Below are 19,491 nucleotides of genomic sequence, written 5' to 3'. Positions count from 1 at the left end.
TGCAGAGTAGGCAGGAAAAATCATTTGTTAAGTTAATTAATAAAAATATTAATAAAAAACAGTATTTAGGAATCAGTGTGCCTCATTTTATGTAAAACAGGCGCTTGCCCAAACTGGAAAATAACCATAACCAGACACATACGTCAAACGTAACCCAGGGATTTCCATGCCAAGAAATCCGATAATGGATCCATTCCTGAAAAGATGGATCATTTCATAACAGGCAAAAGTCCATCCTCTCCATATTGCTGCTCTGGAAAGGTTGGTTCTGTTTAGGTCTAGCGTGGCTCTGAAAATGTCATCTTCTTCCGAACACCTGGGAGAATGATTACAAATCCCGAATTTAGACCACTCAGAAATTTCAGAGGTAGTAGGCCAGGGTAGGACCCAGGATTCAGCATTCTAAACACCTTCCAGGCAACTCTGGGGAAGACAATCAACCCAGGAGAAGCCCATTTCCTACTTCCCTCTTTGATGTTCTTCATTACCTCCTTCCTAAAAGCCTAGCAAGCTCCATCAGTTCGTGATTCTCCCCTTTGATGCACAGAGAGCCCACGGGGAGCTTTGAAAATATGGTTGCCTGGGTACCACCCTGAGGCAGTCTGACTCAGTTGGTCTGGGGTGTTGTCTTGTCACCCCTGCTGGTTCTGACAAATGTCAGGGCTGCACTAACTTCGCTAAATCCTGTATCCCTGCACCTTTTCTCAGGCCCAGAGATCAATGTTAGCAGACCCCCTCTGGCTTTCCCTGAGTCTCCCCAACAGCCATATCTCCAATGACCAGAAGGGGCATCTGGAAGAAAGACGAAGCCACACACAGGACCTGCCTTTGAGGGTGGAGGCTGCAAACTGAGGATTAAAAAGGTCCCTGGCGGTCACTGAGTTCACTCCTGGCAATGGGGAGCCCGTTCATCACCCTCTGATTGCCTTTTCTCCTGTCTCCCTGGGTTTTGTAGGTGGGAGGCAAAGAGTACAAGAAGGCCTCCTGGTGGGACAGGTTGCTGGCAAATTGATTCTGCCCCAAGCCCGGGGCAGGCAGTGAGCAGTGCCCATCAAATCTCTCACCTCCTTATTGCCAGGCCCAGCGTGCCACTGCTCAGAGGGGGCGAAGGCCGTTGCTGGAACCCAGGTGGCTGCAGAAATTGACATCGGGTGCCAGACACCCATTTGCTTAACAAACTGGCTAATTTTAACCTCTGTCTCTCAGACCAAAAACTCCTTTGAAGGGAAGGAACAGAAAAGAAAGAAAGTGATATTTAACACATTTCTATTTCTGTGCTACTCAGTCTCTCTCTGAGGTTGCAAGTTGGAGCCTAATTGATTTCTTTGTCAAAAGGAAAAAAAAAAAAACCAGAAAGAAAAACAAACAAGCGAGAAAACTTACCTCACTCACATTGCAATCAAACCTCTCCAGTTCTGTCGACTGCTGAGCTTTTTATTTTTCAACACTGGCCAAGTGACTTGCATAATTTAAGATCCTTTCTAGCACTGATCAGCCTGCTCTGGCCAAGCAGTTTGCTGATTAATTATTAATCAGACTGAGTTTAGGATGAATAATCAGCAAGAGTCAGGGCTAATTTGTAAATGTCCCCCAAGAAGGTTATCACTTAAAATACTTGGTGGAGAGGCTTGATGTTAATCTCTGCAATTAGCCACAGGACATTGGTACTGGTGAGACAGAAGCAGGTCTCTCCTCCTAACAAGCCAATCTTGGACACCTACTAAGTGCCAAGCACTGCATTTGGGGCTTTTCAAGGTTCTGCAGGCAGCGGAGGGGCAGGGGAAGGGCAAAGAAAAGAGACACATATGTAAGCAAGCAAGAAAATATCTGGTATTGACAAATGCCTAAAATAAAACCAGATGCTGGGATAGTGAGCAAGGGTTACTTTAGATTGTGTGCATAGGGAAGGCCTTTCTAAAGAGGGAAGATTTATTTATTTATTTTTAAAGATTGTATTTATTTGAGAGACAGAGAGCATGAGCAGGGAGGGGCAGAGGGAGAACTATAGCTGACTGCCTGCTCAGCAGGGAGCCCGATGTGGGGCTCGATCCCAGGACCCTAGGATCATGACCGGAGCCTAAGGCAGACGCTTAACCAACTGAGCCACCCAGGTGCCCCTAAAGAGGGAAGATTTAAATTGAACTTTTGCATTTCAAAAAAGCTGGGTCCATAAAACAAACAAACAAACAAAACTTTGAAGGAAGAGAATCTTAAGCCCTGGGAAGAACTAGTGCAGAAGGCCTAGGAGGAAGCCTGTTTAGCCCACAGAGAGACAGGAGGAAGGCGAGTGTAGCCAGGGCACAGTGAGGGGCGTGAGTGGTAGGAGGGAAGTCAAGGAGGTGGGCAGTGACCCAGCAACGTAGAGTCTTGTTGTAGGATTTTATTCTAAGTGCAATGGGAAGTCATTAGCAAGCCTTAAACAAGGGAGACATGATTTGATGTATATAAACATCAGTCACCCAACTTACTGCATGGAGAATGGGTTACAGAGGGGCAGAAGCAGGGGGACAAGGCCACTGAGCAGCCAGAGATACTGGGGCATAGAATGGGCATGGACAGCTTCCTCTTGGGAGCAGACAGAGCTGGAGAAGGCTGGGCAGAGGACAGGTTAGGGGTGAGGAGAGAATGAGAAGCTAATGTCCACGGACAGAAGAATGGATAAACAAAATGTGGTATATAATATCATAGAGTATTATTCAGCCATAAAAGGGAAGAGAATTCTGGGATGCGCTATAATATGGATGAACCTTGACAACAATCTAAATGAAATTAGCCAACACAAAAGAATAAATACTGTATAATTCCACTTATATGAAGTCCCTAGACCAGTTAAATTCATAGAGACAGAGAAGTGGTTCTCAGAGGATGGGAGCAGATGGGGTGTTACTCAGTGGGGACAGAGAAGTTCAGTCCAGGAAGGTGAAAAATGTTCTAGAGATGGAGAGGTGTTGGTTGTACAACCATGTGAATGTACTTAATGCCACTTAATTGTAAACTCAGAAATGGTTAAAATGGCAAATTTTATGTATATTTTACCACAATAAAAAAAATCTGCTTCAAAGTGTTCATTTTGAGATTCCTGTTAAAATTTTGAGATTCCTGTTACTATATATATATATATATGGAGCCCAGAGGGTCCCTCCAGCCTGGACATTAAAATTGAGTGCCACTGGCATAGAAATAAATGATAATGAAAGCCAAAATGTGATTTGTTGAGGTTCTCTGGAAAAGAGAGTAAATGGAGAAGAGGAGGGTTCCAGGAGCCTGGGCAGTCCACATGTGAGGGCAGGCCAGAGGCTGGAAGGTGGAGGAGACAGACAAGGAGATGGAGAGCAGGACTGGCCACAGGTGGCTAGCTGTGTGGCTCCATGACAGCCAAGGGAAGGGGACAGTTAGTTCAAGGACAGATTACCGGTGTCATGTGCTGCCAAGAGGCCAAGTCAGGTGACAAGGGAGAAGCAACACTGGATTTGGCAATCCAGAGGTCACTGGCAATCTTATCAAGGTCAGCTTTAGTGGCAGGTGGGGCAGACACAGAAAGGGTCCATTTCCAATAACTGGCAGCAGCTTCGTGGGAATGAGTAATGGGGTTTTGGGGTGTGCTGCTTTTGTTTTGATTTTAGACAGTGGATACTAGAACATGTCTCTATGCTGTTAGGAATGTTCAAGGGAGAAGAAAAAAATAATGGATGCAAGAAAAAGGAGATGAATTTAACAGAAAAGTCTGGGGAATAGGAGGTCTAGAACATAAAGGGAGGGGCTGGCCTTTGACAGGAGCCTGGACATCTCGTCCACTGAAATATGAGGTGTGGCAGAGAGATACTGACTCACCAACCCTTTCATCTGCTCATCACATTTCCAGGCTCCTTTGCAGCTAGGCTGGACCACATGGTGATTTCTGGCCAATGAAATACATGAGTGATATGTATCAGATCTGGGCCGGGGCAATGAAAAGCACGTCCTAGGTTCTCCACTCTTCTTCCCTGCCATGGCATTGGAGAAGGCCACACATTCCAGATGGTGCATCTATAAGACCATGGAACTTCCATGAGCCTGGATACGCACCTGCATTATTACTATGTGGATCAGAGCCACTCTGGACTGACCCATGGCAGACAGGTCACATGAGTGAAAAAGAAACCTTTGAGGTATTATACCATTGAGTTTTAAGGTTAATGAAGCTCAAAGAAGGAAGTGGCAAGAGTTGAGGCCGGGGTGACAGGCAAGGGTTGGATCAAACAGGGCCTTATCAGTGGCTGGAATTTTATCCCACAGACAATGGAAAATGATCGAAAGCTTTTGCCTGGGGCTTAGCATGTTAGAGCTGCATTTTAATTAAACCATTCTGGTACCAGTGGGGAGGATGAATTGAAGAGTGCCAAGAAGCTGGGAGATCAGTCAGGAGGTTATTACAACTCACAAAGAAGAAAAGATGAGGGGTTGAACTGGGGGAGTGGCAGTAAAGATGGAAAAATATGTTATAGGAGGTACACTGCAAGAACTCCAAGAACAGGGAGGATTCCCAGATTTCTGGAAGACTTGGTGGAAGGTGACACCATCAACTAAGAAAACAAACAAACTCTGCCCATTTTAGTAGTCAATGATGAGTGACGTTGGGACATGCTGACTCAGGGACATTGGTGGACATCAAGGTGGAGACGTCCACAGCTAGTAGGCTCTACAGTTTGATGCTCAGTGGGAGGCCAGGCTGGGGAGCCAGATTTGGGAGTTCTAAAAAACCAGTGGTACCTGAAACGTGCGAGCAGATAAGAGTACCCCAGGAGAGCATATGGAATGGGAAGAGCAGTAAGGCAAGAGCAGAGTCTTGGGGACATCAAAGGAAACAGAGAAGGAATGGTCAGAGAGGTCCAGGAAGCATCAGAGAGAGCAGCATAAAACAAAGAGAATGTTCTAAAAGGAGAGAATAACCAACAAGGTAAGGGAATGAAGAAGTGCCAGTAAGAGGAGACCTAAAGACCATCTCATGGATTTGGTGCTGGAAGTGGTTAGCGTTGGGGTGAGGGGTGGGTCTCTGATGATGATCCTAGTATGAATGGCTTCAGAGGAAGGCTGGGGATAGGAGCCATGGAGAAGTAAGTGAGGAATTAATGCGGAGAGAGGACTTCGAGGCAGATCACTCGTCTGAGACCTTGGATGAGAAGTTCCCAGAGGGGATAGGGTTGAAGCCTCCCACTTTTCAAGCCAACTTGGCCCTCTTGCTTCCCCGATGATGAAATCTGCGGAGTTCAACAGTGATCATCGGCTATTTCCTCAGATTGTCAAGTCCTGGTTTTCTGTATGAATCCTGCTTCCCTGGTGGGTCTGGGAGTGTCACACACTGGGCCCCCCAGCCACCAAATGAGGGCCAGCTGGGATGAAGGAAGTAGAGGCTCAGGGTTAGAACTAAGGGCTTAGGTCAGGCTCAGGAAGCCAGAAAAGGTTGTAGGAGCAAGAGACAGGCAAAATCAAGATGAACCATGGGATAAGTGAGGCCAAGACTTGAGTAGAACAAACTTTTATGGCCAAGCTTCATGAAAACAGAGACCAGGATTGGGGTCTTGAACATTCTGAATGAACTGACGTCATTCTGGAAGGCAGGTTTTGCCAGAATGAGAGGTCTCTGGAAGGGCCCGGAACAGTTCCTTCCATCTGTCTTAGCGGCACCATCAGGCATCTGGCAGCTCCTCAAGAGAGAGAGGTCGAAAAGAGCATCTTGTTGTCTGGTGCCCTTCCCAGTCCTGGCCCGGGGCCCCTGCACAGACAACGTACTTAGTACAAACCTGTTGCATGCAGTCAGACCGACGGGGGGCAGGACAGCTGCCTGACCCTCACTTCCCACACGGAGAACTTGGCCAAATCACAAGCTTTGGAGCCGAGCCACTGTGCCAACAGTGGACAACCCCGGTTCACTTCCTGCTCCTTCAGCTGCGGCTTTTGTTCTCTTTCTGAGAGCAAGTTCTCAGAGGCTCAGGGGAGCGAGGAAGTCACGTTGGTGCTCCGTGGAGAGCGCAAAAGGCCCGGCCCGGAGTCTGCAGATGTGTTCTGCCAGTGGCGTGCTAGGGCACTAATCCTTTCCTACTGCTCAGTAGTGGGGCTGGGAATGCTATTTCTAACTCTTGGGAGAGAGGGGAGATGAGATTTTAAAGGGCTGGTTATTTATGGCCTGGCTCCTGATGGATACAACAGATGCAACTTCATGGGCTCCATCAGAAGAGAACAGCTTCTTGGGGTGGCTGAAAGCATTGTGATGTGGCAGGGAAGGAGAGTGAAGCAAGGGCCTCAGGACCCCACAGGAAGGCGGGAGGTTCTGTGTCTCGGCTGGAATAGGCTTATCCCCCTCCCCGCTCCAAGGGCCACTGGGTTCAGCAGCCTTGGTCATGCACCATCTCAGCTGCTTCCTGAGCTTCTCTGCCAGCTTGAGACCTTGACCCTGCCTTGCTCTTGATGTTCAAACAAACTGAAATCCCAGAGGACAGGCATTAGGCTCATGACACTCCCATGTATGAAGTTTAAGGACATATAGGGCGCTGTGATGATGGGCTTTTACAGGTGCAATCCCCTCTGCCCTGAATGCTGATCCCTGAGTCCTTCCTGTGGTGGTTCTTTCTCAACAGTCAGGTCTCAGCTTAAATCTGAACCCCTCCAAGAGGCCTCCCCTGACCATTTCATATTAATAGGGCCCCCACTGCTCCTAGTCCTCATCTGGTTCATTTCCTTTGTGGCACTCAACACAAGTGCATTTTACATTTATTTTGTGATTTTATTAATGTCAATCTCTGCCAAGTAGACCAGAAGTCCCACAAAGGCAGAGGCTTTATCTGCCTCCTCCAGTACTGTATTCCCATGCCAAGCCCAAGGTTGGCAATAGAAGCCCTAAGTAGTCTGCTTGAATGAATAAATCATGGTGGAAGGTGTTTGTAATAAAGATGGAGTCGGTAAGGGTGACCATGATGATGAAGGAGACACTGCCGAGGATGATGGTGCTGGTGTTCCTCCTGACAATGGCTTCTCAAAGCCCTGCCATGGTATTTAGCCCAACTCCAAATTTTCCAGGCCTTCCTATCGATTCCCCCTGACCATCTCCACTAGAGAGTGTCAAAAGCCTGTAGGTCAGCACTCAAGGGCACCTGTGTCCCTGTCCCCAAGCCCTGCTCCTTCTGCTGTGTCCCTCTGCTTGGTAGGCAATCCTACCACAGTCATCTAGCCAGGAACCTGGGAGTCAATACAGACTCTCCCCTCTCTCCATTCTTCCTTTCCAATGAACCCCCCAAAGCAGCTGATTCTGCATCTGAGATGTTTCTTGATGTCACCCCCTCCTCTCCATCCCTTCACAGCTGCCCTAATTCAAGGCTGGATTATCTCTTGCCTGGGTGGTCACAAAAACAGTTTTATCGCTGGTTTCTGAGCCTTCCACTCGGAGCCAATTAAAATTCAGAGTAATTGCATTACTTCTTTGCTTAGAACACTTCCACAGCCTGTTACAGTCTTTGGAATTCTCTCCCAGCTTCTGAACACGGGACAAGATTCTCCCGGACCCATGTTCTCCCTGCGCTCACCCTGCACACCCCTGCACTGCCTCCAACACACCCAGGCCCTTTCCTGCTCCGAGACCGTGGTAAACTCCTGCAACTCAGTTGAATTCAAAAGTCACCCCCTCTGGGGCTCATTTATCAGAGTCCTTCCAGCAGCCCTTCCCATCATGACAGGAAGACTTCATCTTCTCTGTGACTCAGTTTGCCTTTGGTGAACCACCCTCCTCCACTCCCCGTCCGGGAGCTTGAGCAGGACAGAGTCACGTGACCTAGGCCTGGCCCGAGAAAACACTCACAGTGCATCTTAGGGCTTTTGTGGGACCCACCAGGAAAGAGAAACTTCCTTTTTGCTGGGATTGCTAAACCAACAGAATGCACGGAGCTGCATTTCCATCATGGGGAAAGCATGCCTGAGGAAGCCAACACATAAGAGAGCAAAGCTGTGGGAGGGAGAGAAATAGAGTCTGATGATATTATTTGCATACCTTGATCCAGCAGTCCCTGAAGCCAATCCCTCGGCTTTTCAGTTACAGAAGCCAGCACATTCCCTTTTTAGCTTGAATCAGCTGGAGGTGGGTTTCTATTTCTTGAACCAAAAGAATGCTAACTATTACATTTCTCTTTTCAGTCTCCACGGGAGCTTCTTTACACCTTTTAGAAAAGCCCCTAACATAGGATATTGTCAAGGATTTAATTATATTCTGCCTCTTCACCCTGACTGTGAGCTCCAGGGTCCGGCATGATGCATAGCTATTACATAAACATTGGTGGAGGGGATAAATAATTCCTGGGGGATGGGCCTGTGTCTTTGTCTCCCCAGCACCTAGGAGCCTAGTTCATAGAAGGCTCTCAATAAATGATTACTGAAAATAAATAGGGGAAAAGTAACAAAGAACGTAAATGATCTAAACCAATGGTTTGATGAAGTACATGTGAATGAGTAAATAAGTGAATAGTTATTATTAACAAATCCCTGTTGGCATGCTGTTCTCTTTCTAATTGCATCTGGATCTAATGACTCCTGAATGAAATACCTAGTTAAAAGTCGCTGAGATCAAATGGTTCTAGTTGGCTCAAATTTCATGGGTAAAATGCTTAATAATTAAAACAAAGTCTTTCAAAGAGGAAAAAGACTGTTGCTAGCAAAATTATCAAACTGAATGTCTGTAAAGTGGATGGGAACTTTTGTACCTCCACCTATAAAAACAAAAGCAAAAAAGGAAGGGGACCAAAGGAAAGAAAAACCCTCAAAGCTGGATCCAGAGAGGAGGCTGGACCTGCTCTCCAGGGAAATTCTCTTTCTAGAAACAGCCCAAGAGTATTGGGCAGCCCCAGGTGGCAGGAGATCCAGACAGTCCAGCAGGTTCTCTTGTATTGTTCTCCAGGAGGAGGGGCCGCCGAGGCTCAGAGACAGATGGTAGAGCCCCAGGGTGGGTGCACTGTGGAGAGAGTCCTGGGACCACTTCCTTGCCCTGTACCTTAGGGATCACGGCAGCTCCCGTGTTGGGTAGGATGCCCAGCAGCAGCCTAGGATGATGCTCTCCCTGTCCCCTTCTCTCCCATATCCAAATGGTACCCACCCTTTGAAGCCTGTCTCCAATGCAGCCCCTGCCTTGAGGCTTTGGTCCTCCCACCTGAGGGCAGCATCCTCTTCTGAAGCCCTGCAGCATGCCCTCCTTTCCTTCCCTACTTCAAAGGTTTGGTGGAGGAAAGTCTGTCACATAGAGGTCCATGGGGGCTTGGCTAGGGGTGTGGGGACATAGAGAATGGGCAGGAAAATCGCAAATGATCCGAGTGAAACAAATAAAGAATGGAAGTCCAAGTATACTGAAGGGGGCAGGGAAGAGAGGCTGGGAATCACTGGTAGAGACTGACCACGGAGGTGACAATCAAGAAGATGGTGGGGGGGGGGGTGTTCTAGGATCTGCACAGAAATCCCACAGGTGGGAAGGAGCTCTGAACTCCCGCCACAAACACACCCCTGCAGCTGGCCCTCTGGCTGGCCCCCGGGAAGAAGTGGCTCAAGTTCTGAGCATGGGTCAGACCTTGCCTGCCGTCCCTGCCACAGGAGGAAACTGTCCCCCCGCTCCGCCCTGGGGGGAAGGAGAGAAGCAGAGAAAGAGGAGCAAAGGAGAGAGGAAGGCCCAACGGAACTCTGCGGCATCATCGATTAGAGCCAGCGAGAGGGTGCCAGGCAGAGATGTGCCTCCCCTCTGGGTCTGGGACAGTGGTCTCTGAATGTCTTCTCCAGACTCTCTGCCCCTTCTCCCCAACTCTGCAGGCCCCCTCTGGGCAGGCACTGTGCCTGACCCCCAGCCAAGTCCCCCTGCTCCTAGCCCTGCCCAGAACAGCCACTGTCACCACATTGGTCCACCTCCCTCTTCTGCTTTTCTTTAAAGACTTATTTATTTATTTGAGAGAGAACAAGGCGCGAAGGAAGGGGAGAGAGAATCCTCAAGCAGACTCCCTGCTGAGTGTGGACCCCAATGTGGGGCTCGATTCCAGGACCGTGAGATCATGACCTGAGCCGAAATCAAGAGTCTGATGCTCAACCAACGGAGCCACCCAGGCACCCCCTCTTCTGCTTTTCTAACAAGGCAGCTCATTGGCGAGTCTAGGGCTGGGTCCAGCCAAGAAGAGGCGATGCTGCCCGCAACATGCTCACAAAATGTGGCTCTGGGAAGACAGCCCTCTCTTCTGACCTTTGCAAGGGCATCCTCCAGTCTGACCCAGGGGCTCTCTGCCAGTTCACCTTACCTGGATTTCCAGGCAATTCCCCCTGGAGCTGAATCAGCTGGAGTGACCAGGCTGTGTCTCTCTGCCGGTGAGATGCCGCTGGGCTGGCGGGCTGAGAAGAACGGCCTCAGTGGGATCACCGAGAATGGAGCCACCAGGGCTCTGAGTTGCTGGAGATGCCTCATCTTACCTTTTTCCCTTCAAAGGGTGAGCCCCTGACTCTGGTCCCCATCCCAGGAGTAGTATGCCTACTGTGAGCCAGGCAGCAGATTACATGCCCAGCCCTTTGAACATGCTTTGTAGGTTGGTATGATGAGGACCGTTTTTCAGATGTGGAAGGAAACCGAGACTCAGAAGTAAGTAAATATGTTTTAACAACTACTAAGAGGTGGATCTGGGTTTTGAGCCCAAATCTGTCTGATTCCCAGGCTTGCCGTCTCCCCAGTTAGATGCCAAGATACACAGACCTCTCTCCTATTCTTGGAGGGCATGTCTGGCTTTCTCTCCTTCCTTAGCCCAGAGGAAGAGCCTAGAGAGATTCAAATGGACAGTGTCAAGCATGAGGCAGATGGAGGAGGGGAGAAATTCTGGCTCTCCTGTCTTCTCAGAGAGCTTTCATTCACTGATTTTCTGCACAATGGAGAGGCCGGCTGGGTACTGGGCTGGCAATCGCTTATACTCGTTATAACATGATCCTGATACCCTCCAGGGACACAGAACCCAGGGTCTTAAACAACTGAGTTTTTAAACCCCAGCTTAGACCTGCCCAGTCGTAGCCATCTGAAAACGTCCGGGGGTCTCATGAGGAACTTTAGCAATGGTGACAGTATTTTCATAGAATTTGAGGGGAAGGAATGGGGCTCCATGAAGGATACAGCCACTGACTTGGTCAGAGCAGAGCAAAGACCCACCACCCCCAAGAAGGATCAGTGAGAGAATATCTGGCCCCCGAACTGAGTTCAGTGAACTAGAGACAGAAGTATGTATAACAGCGGTTCACTTGGTGATGCATAGATGGTGGTGATTTGGCCGTGTGTGTGTGTGTGTGTGTGTGTGTGTGTGTAGTGGGGGACGAATACCAAATACACTATCTGGATTGTAACTCTCCGTCAGTTCAAACCCAGCTTTTGCTCATGGACAATCACAAAATAAAAATAAAAATAAAAAAAGCAGTTAACTAGAGAGAATACATCTAAAATACTTGGGGATCTCTGGACACGTCAGAGGTACAGGGTCTGGTGCTCACCATAGTAACAGCCCTTTCCTGTTCCAAGCGTGGACTGCCGAGTTCCCAGTGGCCAGTCACGGACCGGGAAGCAGGAAGCCACAGAGCACCACTGATGTAGGTGCTCCTCGGGGCTCCGCTGCTCCAGGCGCTCGCAGTTCTTTCTGTGCTCCCTCGTACCCCGTCTTTCATTGTGCCAGCGCAAGGCTGCAAACTGATTATATCCTGCCACATTTTTGGCTTTGAATTGTCCTTTGTTTTATGAAATAATGTTCTGAGGAGTTGGCAGGATTTTTTTCCTAATGTCCTTACCTGGCAAAATAAAAAATGATCAACCCTCTATTTCCCTAATTGTTTGGAAATTTTACTGGTCGGTGAAATCCAAACAACCGGAACCCCTAATGAAAACTCTCCTACTTGTATCCCACAGGGGAAGGAGAAGAGTGGGGAAACGGAGTCAGGAACACCCCATGCCTCCCCCCCATCCTCAATCAGTGGGAATCTGCTATCTGGGAAAGAGGTAGTAGATTTTTTTTTTTTTCCTCTCAAAGCTGCCTCTATCTTCTCAATAGGTGAAGGGATGCCCAGTTGTTCACATGCATGTTTTCTAACAGGATCTGTAGGCTTTCTGTGACTTGGCAGAGATCTCAAGAAAACATCCTAAAATCTTAATGCACGGTGATATATAGCAGCAGCATCATAAACCAGTAGCATCACATTTTCACAGGAATCCAGGGATCCATAAAGGACAGGGGCAGGCGAGAGCGCGAGTCCTTTGCACACACATCCCGAACCTCCAAGTTTGTTTATCCATAATTGCTATGCAAGTATAAATTAGAAAAACAAATGCATCCTGCCTGGAAATGGTGACACCAACCCTGTAAATAATTATAATTTAATCTTATAGCAAAGAGTTCTGAATGACTCCCCTAATGATTTCCTCTGCTTAATTCCTTCCCCACTGAGTGACTTAATAGGAAAAGGAATAGTCTTTCAGATTTGTTTCACTCCAGAAGTTTGGACAACGTGTGGATTCACACCTGGGCAGGGGCAGAAGCTGTGGGAGACCATTTGGCCCACAGATAAACAAGGGAGTCGAAGAGGCTTTGGGACTAAAAGAGACAGAACTGGCAGGCCTATTCATCTTGGCAACTGTTTACAGAAGCAAAAACTTGGGAACGACCTAATAAGAGATCCGATGAGTAAACCCTTGTCGGTCTGACGAGGGAATGCCCCACAGCCGTGGCAAGCCTTCGCAAACGTAAGGTGCGTGACGGAACGTGCTGTCATGGCTACAGTGATGGCCTTCCACGTCCAACTGACCTGGGGTCGAATCCTGGCTCTGCTCCTTACTAGCTGTGTGACTTCAAGCAAGTGACACAACCTCTCTGGACCTCATTCTCCTCATCTGTAAAAGGAGGAAAAGGATGCTACCTACTTCACAGAGTTTCTATAAGGAAGAAATGAAATTCCAGCCGTAAGAGCTTAGAACCAGCCTGCGATGCATTGATAACAAATGCTCAACAAATGATGCTATTATTGTGCCTCTTATGTTTTGGAAGCATCTGCAATAATATAGGGAAAATTTTCATTATATAATGCTAACTTAAAAATATATAACCACAGATAGAGTTTAGGATCCTAATTTTGTAATATTAAAACATATATAAATAGCCAGCTAGCTTGATCCAAGCAAAGCAAAAAAAGGTCGAAGGGGAGTACATCACACTCTTAATATTTCTTATTCATTTCTCCATGTCTTTTTATGTTTTCTGTAAGAAGCAGATGTGTTACCTTTACAGTCACAAAAACAGGTATTTAACAAAAAGAGGCAGGGGGAGGGAGGGCCTCGGGCTGGCAGGGCACTGAGGTCCCAGTGCAGAAGAGGGGCACCCAGGCTTTCGTCCCCACTCCTAGCACCACATGTCCAGCTGTTGCCCCAGACTATTGACAGAACAGTCACCTACCCACAGCTGTCTGTTTTTGGCTCACATGTGCTTTTCTCAACTCCCCATCCAGGGGAGTGAATGATCTGGCCAAGTTCACTCAACAAGCTTATGACACCAAGATCTTCTGACTCCCAGGTCGGATTGCCTTCCACTGTACCAGGACATTTGAGTTCTCAGGGCTACACCGGTCCCCAAATCTCCTAGTCCATATTGGGAGGATTTCAGTTCCCATTCTATCTCCCTGAAATAGTCAAACTTGGTTCCTACTGTGGGTTTGTCTGGTTTTCTCACCCTCCAAGGACCTTGTCTTACACAGCTGATGTTTCTACCACGTGGCATGACACCTTGTCTGAAAGAGGTATTCAACAAATGTGCCCCCACCTCCTGTTTGCTTCCTCCCCCTCCCTTCCTCCCACTCACACTGACCACCACGTCTCCTTCCCAGGCACTGTCCTCCCCTGACTCTCAGAGTCCTCGGGGACACCTCTTCTGCCCTCCTCCCCTGCGCCGCAATGAAGCCTGCAAGATGTCCCCTATCTTATCTGAAGCACATCTTGACACACCCTTCTGTGGGCACCTGAGGTGCGGACACAGGTCCCCCTGCGCCCTCATCCTGATAACACAGCCACGAGGAGACGACAAGAGAATATTCTAACCCCATACCACCACTCAAGGCTTGTCACCCAAACAGGAAGCTGGACACTTCTGGAAGCCAACCTCCGCTCGGGCATGTCCTAAGGGTCTAAGTCTGGGACATTATGAGCAACTAAGGCTGAGAAGTCATGTCATCCTTCTCCTCCTGAACCCATCAACACAGAGTCTCCATGGCGAGTAGAGCAAGCCAGAACGACAGGGAGAAGGTTAGTCCTTCCCATCAGAAACCCAGACATAATGCCTTGCCGGTGCAGGGCCCTGGGAACTGCCACTTAACGATTCTGTTCCCTTTGTTGGATGCTAGAATATGCCCTCCACAATTGCAACTGTACTTCAATCATTGCACTGAGACCCATGGCCTGAGAAACAGGACATTTTTAGCCTCAGTGCAAGTCACTCCACCAAGGTTCAACACGAAATTCTTCAGCAAGGGTATACTTCAAATCAGATACCAAAATCATTGTAAAAATGGACCCTGGCTCTGAAAACATGCAGTGAGTTTTCATCACGATGAGAACCACACTTGTCAACTGTGGGTCCAAGATGTGGCAAAGGGGTTTCCGAGCGCAGGCCCCACCGCTGAGGAGAGTGTGCATCCGGGTGAGCCCCGGTTTCTGGGGACCAGGGAGGGGGCAGGGCAGTGTGCTTACCACAGGGAGGAGCCTTCAGTGCCTGTGACTTCCAGAAAGTCGTAACCGTCCTCCAGCTGGAAGTCGATAAAGACCAGGGCGATGGTGTCTCCCAGCTCTGCCAGGATGGTCCACGTGCAGTCAGCATTGTTGTGGTACTCCGACGGGAAGTGGGGGCTAGAGATGATGCCACTCTGACCCCGCAGCGTCCCCCCGCAGGCATCGTCAGCTGTGGGCACAAAGACAAGGGGCTCATGTGAGCTGTTCTTGTTCTCAGGCCCTGGCACTCGTGGGCTTCACCCATGACAGGCAGGAAGGGTCCCAGCACGGGACACACAGGCAAGATGGGCCGAGAGCCGTGTCTGACCTGGCCTAGGAATAACGCCACCAGATACTTCCATCGCCCTTACCATGCACCAGGCCCTGTTCTGAGAATTTCAGATCTGACTGTTCTCACTGAACAGACGAGGAAACCGAGGCACAGGGAGGTTATGTCACCTACTTAAGGTCACACAGCCACTGAGCTGGGACTGAACTCTGACATTCAGCGCACCTTTGGGGTACCACACCTACTGCTCTGCCACAAGCAAAGAAGGACTCAGCTTTACTGCCACGGTCACCACTGTGGGGAACAGAACATTTCTTCCCACCTGATCTTAGGAAGCCTCCAATGTGGGGAAACAAAATGAAAACCCAACACAAATCCCTGGGGCGACACTCAAAGAGCTGACTGGCCAGACCGCTGTGATCCTCCGTCCTACCCTTGACTATGAGCCAACTCTGTTCTCACGCCATGCACGGTCAGCCTGCTGCCCTTCACTCACACTGCTCCCTTGGCCTAGGATGCCCTCTTGAGGCCCGCCTCCAATGCCGCCTCTTGGGAGAGCCTCATGCCCTCCAGTGTTTAGTGACTGCTCTCTCCTCTGGGCTCCCACCGCAACACGTCCGACAGTAGACACGGTGGTATATTGCCTTGTCCAAGTGACCCGTTCATCCGTCTGTCTGCCACACCGGTTCTGAGCTCCGCTGGGAACTTCCAAGGGCAGGGACCACATTTTACTCCTCCTGCCACACAACCTGGCAGTCACAACACTCCAGCTGAAACCCCATTTGAGGCTTGATGTTCCAAAAAAAATGATCTGGGGAACATGCTCTGACATAGAGTAGTTAAGAGGCCTGGTGTCTGAATTATTGCAGACGGCAATCTGAATCCTTTCCCTGCTGCTCACTAGCTGGGCGGTGTAGGGGAAGTCATCCAAACCCCAAGCCTGTTGTCCTGGAGCCTGTATGCACGCGAGCGAGTATAGTACACTTAGCATGTGTTGTTAGAGGCAGGACTACGTGGGGAAGGAAGGAGAAAGGCAGTAGCCATGTTCCAACGTGTGCCAGAGGCAGCCTAGTAACAATAACGAAAGCTCATATTTCTTGAGCACTTAAACTACACCAGGCACCATTCTAACAATGCTTTGAATTTCATGTAGTCCTTACTTTGACCCTGTAAAGTATCATTCCCATTTTGTAGGTAAGGAAACCAAGGCACGCAGAGATTCAGGCATTTGCTGCAGGTGACACAGCTCATAGTGACTGCAGGAGCTGAAATTCCAAGCCTGATTCCAGAGCCTGTGTCCTTAACCAATACAGTCTCCTGTCTCCCAGGAGTATGGTTCATATGTGGAGGACATAGATAAAACCGCAAATTACTTTGCTTGGGTGAGTCAGTTTGGGAAAAGTTAACAGAGGAGATGCCCTTAGAGCTAGGTTTTGAAGGATGAATAGGAGTTCTCTAGATAGAGAAGAAAGGGAACGGCATTTAAGAAAACAGGGAGACGAATGTCATAAGCCCAGAAGTACAAAGGCACATGGCATGCTTAAGATAAGTGGTTCTAGGGCTCCTGGGTGGCTCAGTTGGTAAAGCAACTGCCTTTGGCTCAGGTCATGATCCTGGAGTCCCGGGATCTAGTCTTTTAAAGGATTTTATTTATTTATTTGAGAGAGAGCATGAGTGGCAGTAAGGGTCAGAGGGAGAGGGAGAAGCAAACTCACCCGCTGACTTTAAGTTCTACTATCGGGCTCCCTGCTCAGCGAGGAGCCTGCTTCTCCCTCTGACCCTCCCCCCTCTCGTGTACTCTCTCTCATTCTCGCTCTCTCAAATGAATAAATAAATCTTAAAAAAAAATTAAAAAAAAAAGATAAGTGGTTCTACATGGCTTATCACAGAGCAAACTGAGAGGAATGGTGGGTGATAGTACTGGAAATGGAGAAGGAGCCACGTGACAGAGAACGCTGGGCCAAGAAAATTTGGAAGCAGTGGACTATATTGGAAAGAAAATGGATTTGGGGGTCAGGAAGGCCTAGATCTGAATTCAGCCTCCACAATTCCCCAGCTTCAATTCTGGCAGCTTCATTTGGCTTTCTTGTACGATGGTTTGCTGGGATAACTGAATGGGATCATTAATGGGACAGTGCCTAGTGTCAGCCAGTGGCTGGCCCATGTAGATGCCCAACAAGTACTAAGTTCTCCTTTTCCTTCCACTTCATCTTGGTAATCAAAGGTAGTGAAGGAATATGATTAAATTTGCATTTTAGAAAGATCACTGGGGCCATGGCACAGAGGAGGTCTGAGTCAGGGGAGTGGGCAGGATGCTTTTGGTAGGACATAGTCACCAAAGTCCAGGGGAGGCCAGATGAGATCGGAGCTGAGACCTTGGGGACTGCAGGAAGAGCACTGATTTCAGAGACATTTAAGAAGCAGAATCTACAGGCTTTGGCAGTTGGGAGGGATGAGCTCCCGGTTTGGGGCATGAGAATCTGGATGAATGAAATGTACCTCCCGTGACAGGGAACCCAGGAGGGGGATACCTTGTGGTGGGGAAGGCAAGCAGGAGTCCAGTTTTGGATTCCAGGGCTGAGTGTATATGTGGGATGTCCTGGTGGAGAGACGGAGCTGACAGCTGCATATACAGAAGCAGTGTGGGATGGAGGTTAAGGTGAGTTCATCTGGGGGTCCTGAACTATTCTGATTAATGTCATTGTACAGGGTCAAGGTCTGTTTCAAGAGAATGAGCCTATTTCCAAATGCGAACTCTTAGCGTGGAGAGGTCGCCCTAACCATCAAAGCCTCAATGAGTGGCAGTGCCAGTGGGAGGAAGAGAAGGAACAGAAGGATTCAGGAGCCAGGCAGGGAAGAAGAGAAAGGACATGGTCTCCATCCAGGAGTGGCCAGCGACGGAGAGGAGGAGGGAAGGAGGAGGTAGAGGTTTCTAACAGGGCAGCATTATGATGCTGTTTGGGTAAGGGGGGGAGGGGGCGAAAGAGAAGGAGCTCTGCGAGACAGTGATGGCCCTCAGCACTCCCATGCTGATTATGAGCTGCTGAGGGTAAACGGGTGGCAGAGCCCACAGAGAGCACGGGCCCGGGAGCCTGCGAGGCTGGGAGTCAGCGGGATGAAGAGCAACGGTGGCTCCACGGGAGTAAAGAAGGCCCGGGATGAGCGACATTTAATGATCAGCAGGCAGAAGCAAAGGCCCCTGAAAGGAAGAGCGGTCGGGGTCAGGCAGGAGGGGAACTCCGGGTGGGGGGATGGGGTGAGGGAGCAGTGTCAGGAGTGCGGGACGGAGTGGCAAGCCCTGGTCCACGCTGTCCCGTTTCCTCGGGCCTGTGAGTCCAGGTCAGCGCAGCAGCTGGGCCATGCTGGAGGGGAGCAGGTCATGGGGGAAGACAGTGACTCAGGCCTCTGTGTGGTGCTGGTCTTAGAAACCCAAGCAGACATCCTACACTGTTCTTAAAACTCAGCCACCCAAGCCCACCCTCGTGCTCTCTGCCCACCGACCCTGACCTTCCGGCATTTCCTTCCCGGAGAGTGTCGGCGCCATCCACCCAGTGCCTTGTGCCAGAGGGCTGGGGCCATTGGCCCCCTCGTCTGCATGCCACACCCAGCCAGAGACCACACCCCGTCCTTCCTTGTAAGTAGCTCTTGACCCGGCCTCACATCTGCCCTGCACCTGCTCCACGTGAAGCCACGTGACCGTCCAAGTCAACCACAGCCCTGAGGCCTACCCCTGGTCTCCAAACATCCCTCCTGCTCCAGCCCGTCATTCCTCACACACAAGCCTGAGTGATCCTGGAAACACAGACCTGAGGACACCCCTCCTCTCTGTAAGAACCTTCAATAACTCCCACTGTCACTCATGAGAGTAGAACATCCTGTGGCTTATAAAGACGTACGGGGCCTTACTTCACACCAGTCTCTCCCCGCCCACTTCCCACTGCCACACTGGCCTCCTTCCAGCTCTTCTGATGTACCAAGCATCTCCCTGCTCCAGGACCTGGAAAGTGCCAGTTACTCTTTCTGGAAACTTCTTCCCTACCTCGTTGCGCCTGGCTGGCCCCTCCTCAGCCTTTAGGTCCCAGTCTAAGTGTCACTTCCTCAAGGATCTTTCCAGATACAGAAACCCCTTCCCCCCATCTTATGCCTTCAGCACAGGACATACTTTCTCATAATGAATCATTTCCCCAAATTCATTGATGGGTTATGTCACTTATTTAATGTCTAGACTGTATACTCCATGAGGGCAGAGGCCATGTCTGTGGGCAGCGAGCCTGGGCAGAGGCTGCTCGGTCACTGTGGCTGGGTGGTGTGCAGCCCCTCATGGCCCTAAGTGCCTTCTGCCATCCAGGAGCCACCACACAGCCGCTGCCTGAGGCAGGGGCTTTGCCAAGTTCGTTCTCCATGTGAGGTGTAAGTTTCACCCGAAGAAATGTCTTTT

At 49.5% G+C, this 19,491-nt stretch overlaps 1 protein-coding gene across 1 annotated transcript in view; it reads right to left on the bottom strand.

The window, feature by feature from the left end:
* The window catches only part of CSMD2 (CUB and Sushi multiple domains 2), a 590,090-nt gene that overhangs the window by 367,831 nt on the left and 202,768 nt on the right, over positions 1–19,491 (bottom strand). Inside the window, exon 5 of the mRNA XM_064589508.1 lies at positions 14,747–14,954. Coding sequence (XP_064445578.1) covers positions 14,747–14,954 — 208 coding nt within the window. The remainder of the gene's footprint in view (positions 1–14,746; positions 14,955–19,491) is intronic.

Source organism: Mirounga angustirostris, unplaced genomic scaffold (genome assembly GCF_029215605.1).
Source record: "Mirounga angustirostris isolate CCGP_5_RB_7025 unplaced genomic scaffold, mMirAng1.0.hap1 SCAF_4, whole genome shotgun sequence".
Lineage (NCBI taxonomy): Eukaryota > Metazoa > Chordata > Mammalia > Carnivora > Phocidae > Mirounga > Mirounga angustirostris.
The sequence above is the reverse complement of the archived record's forward strand: the minus strand, read 5'-3'. Positions and strand labels throughout refer to the sequence as shown.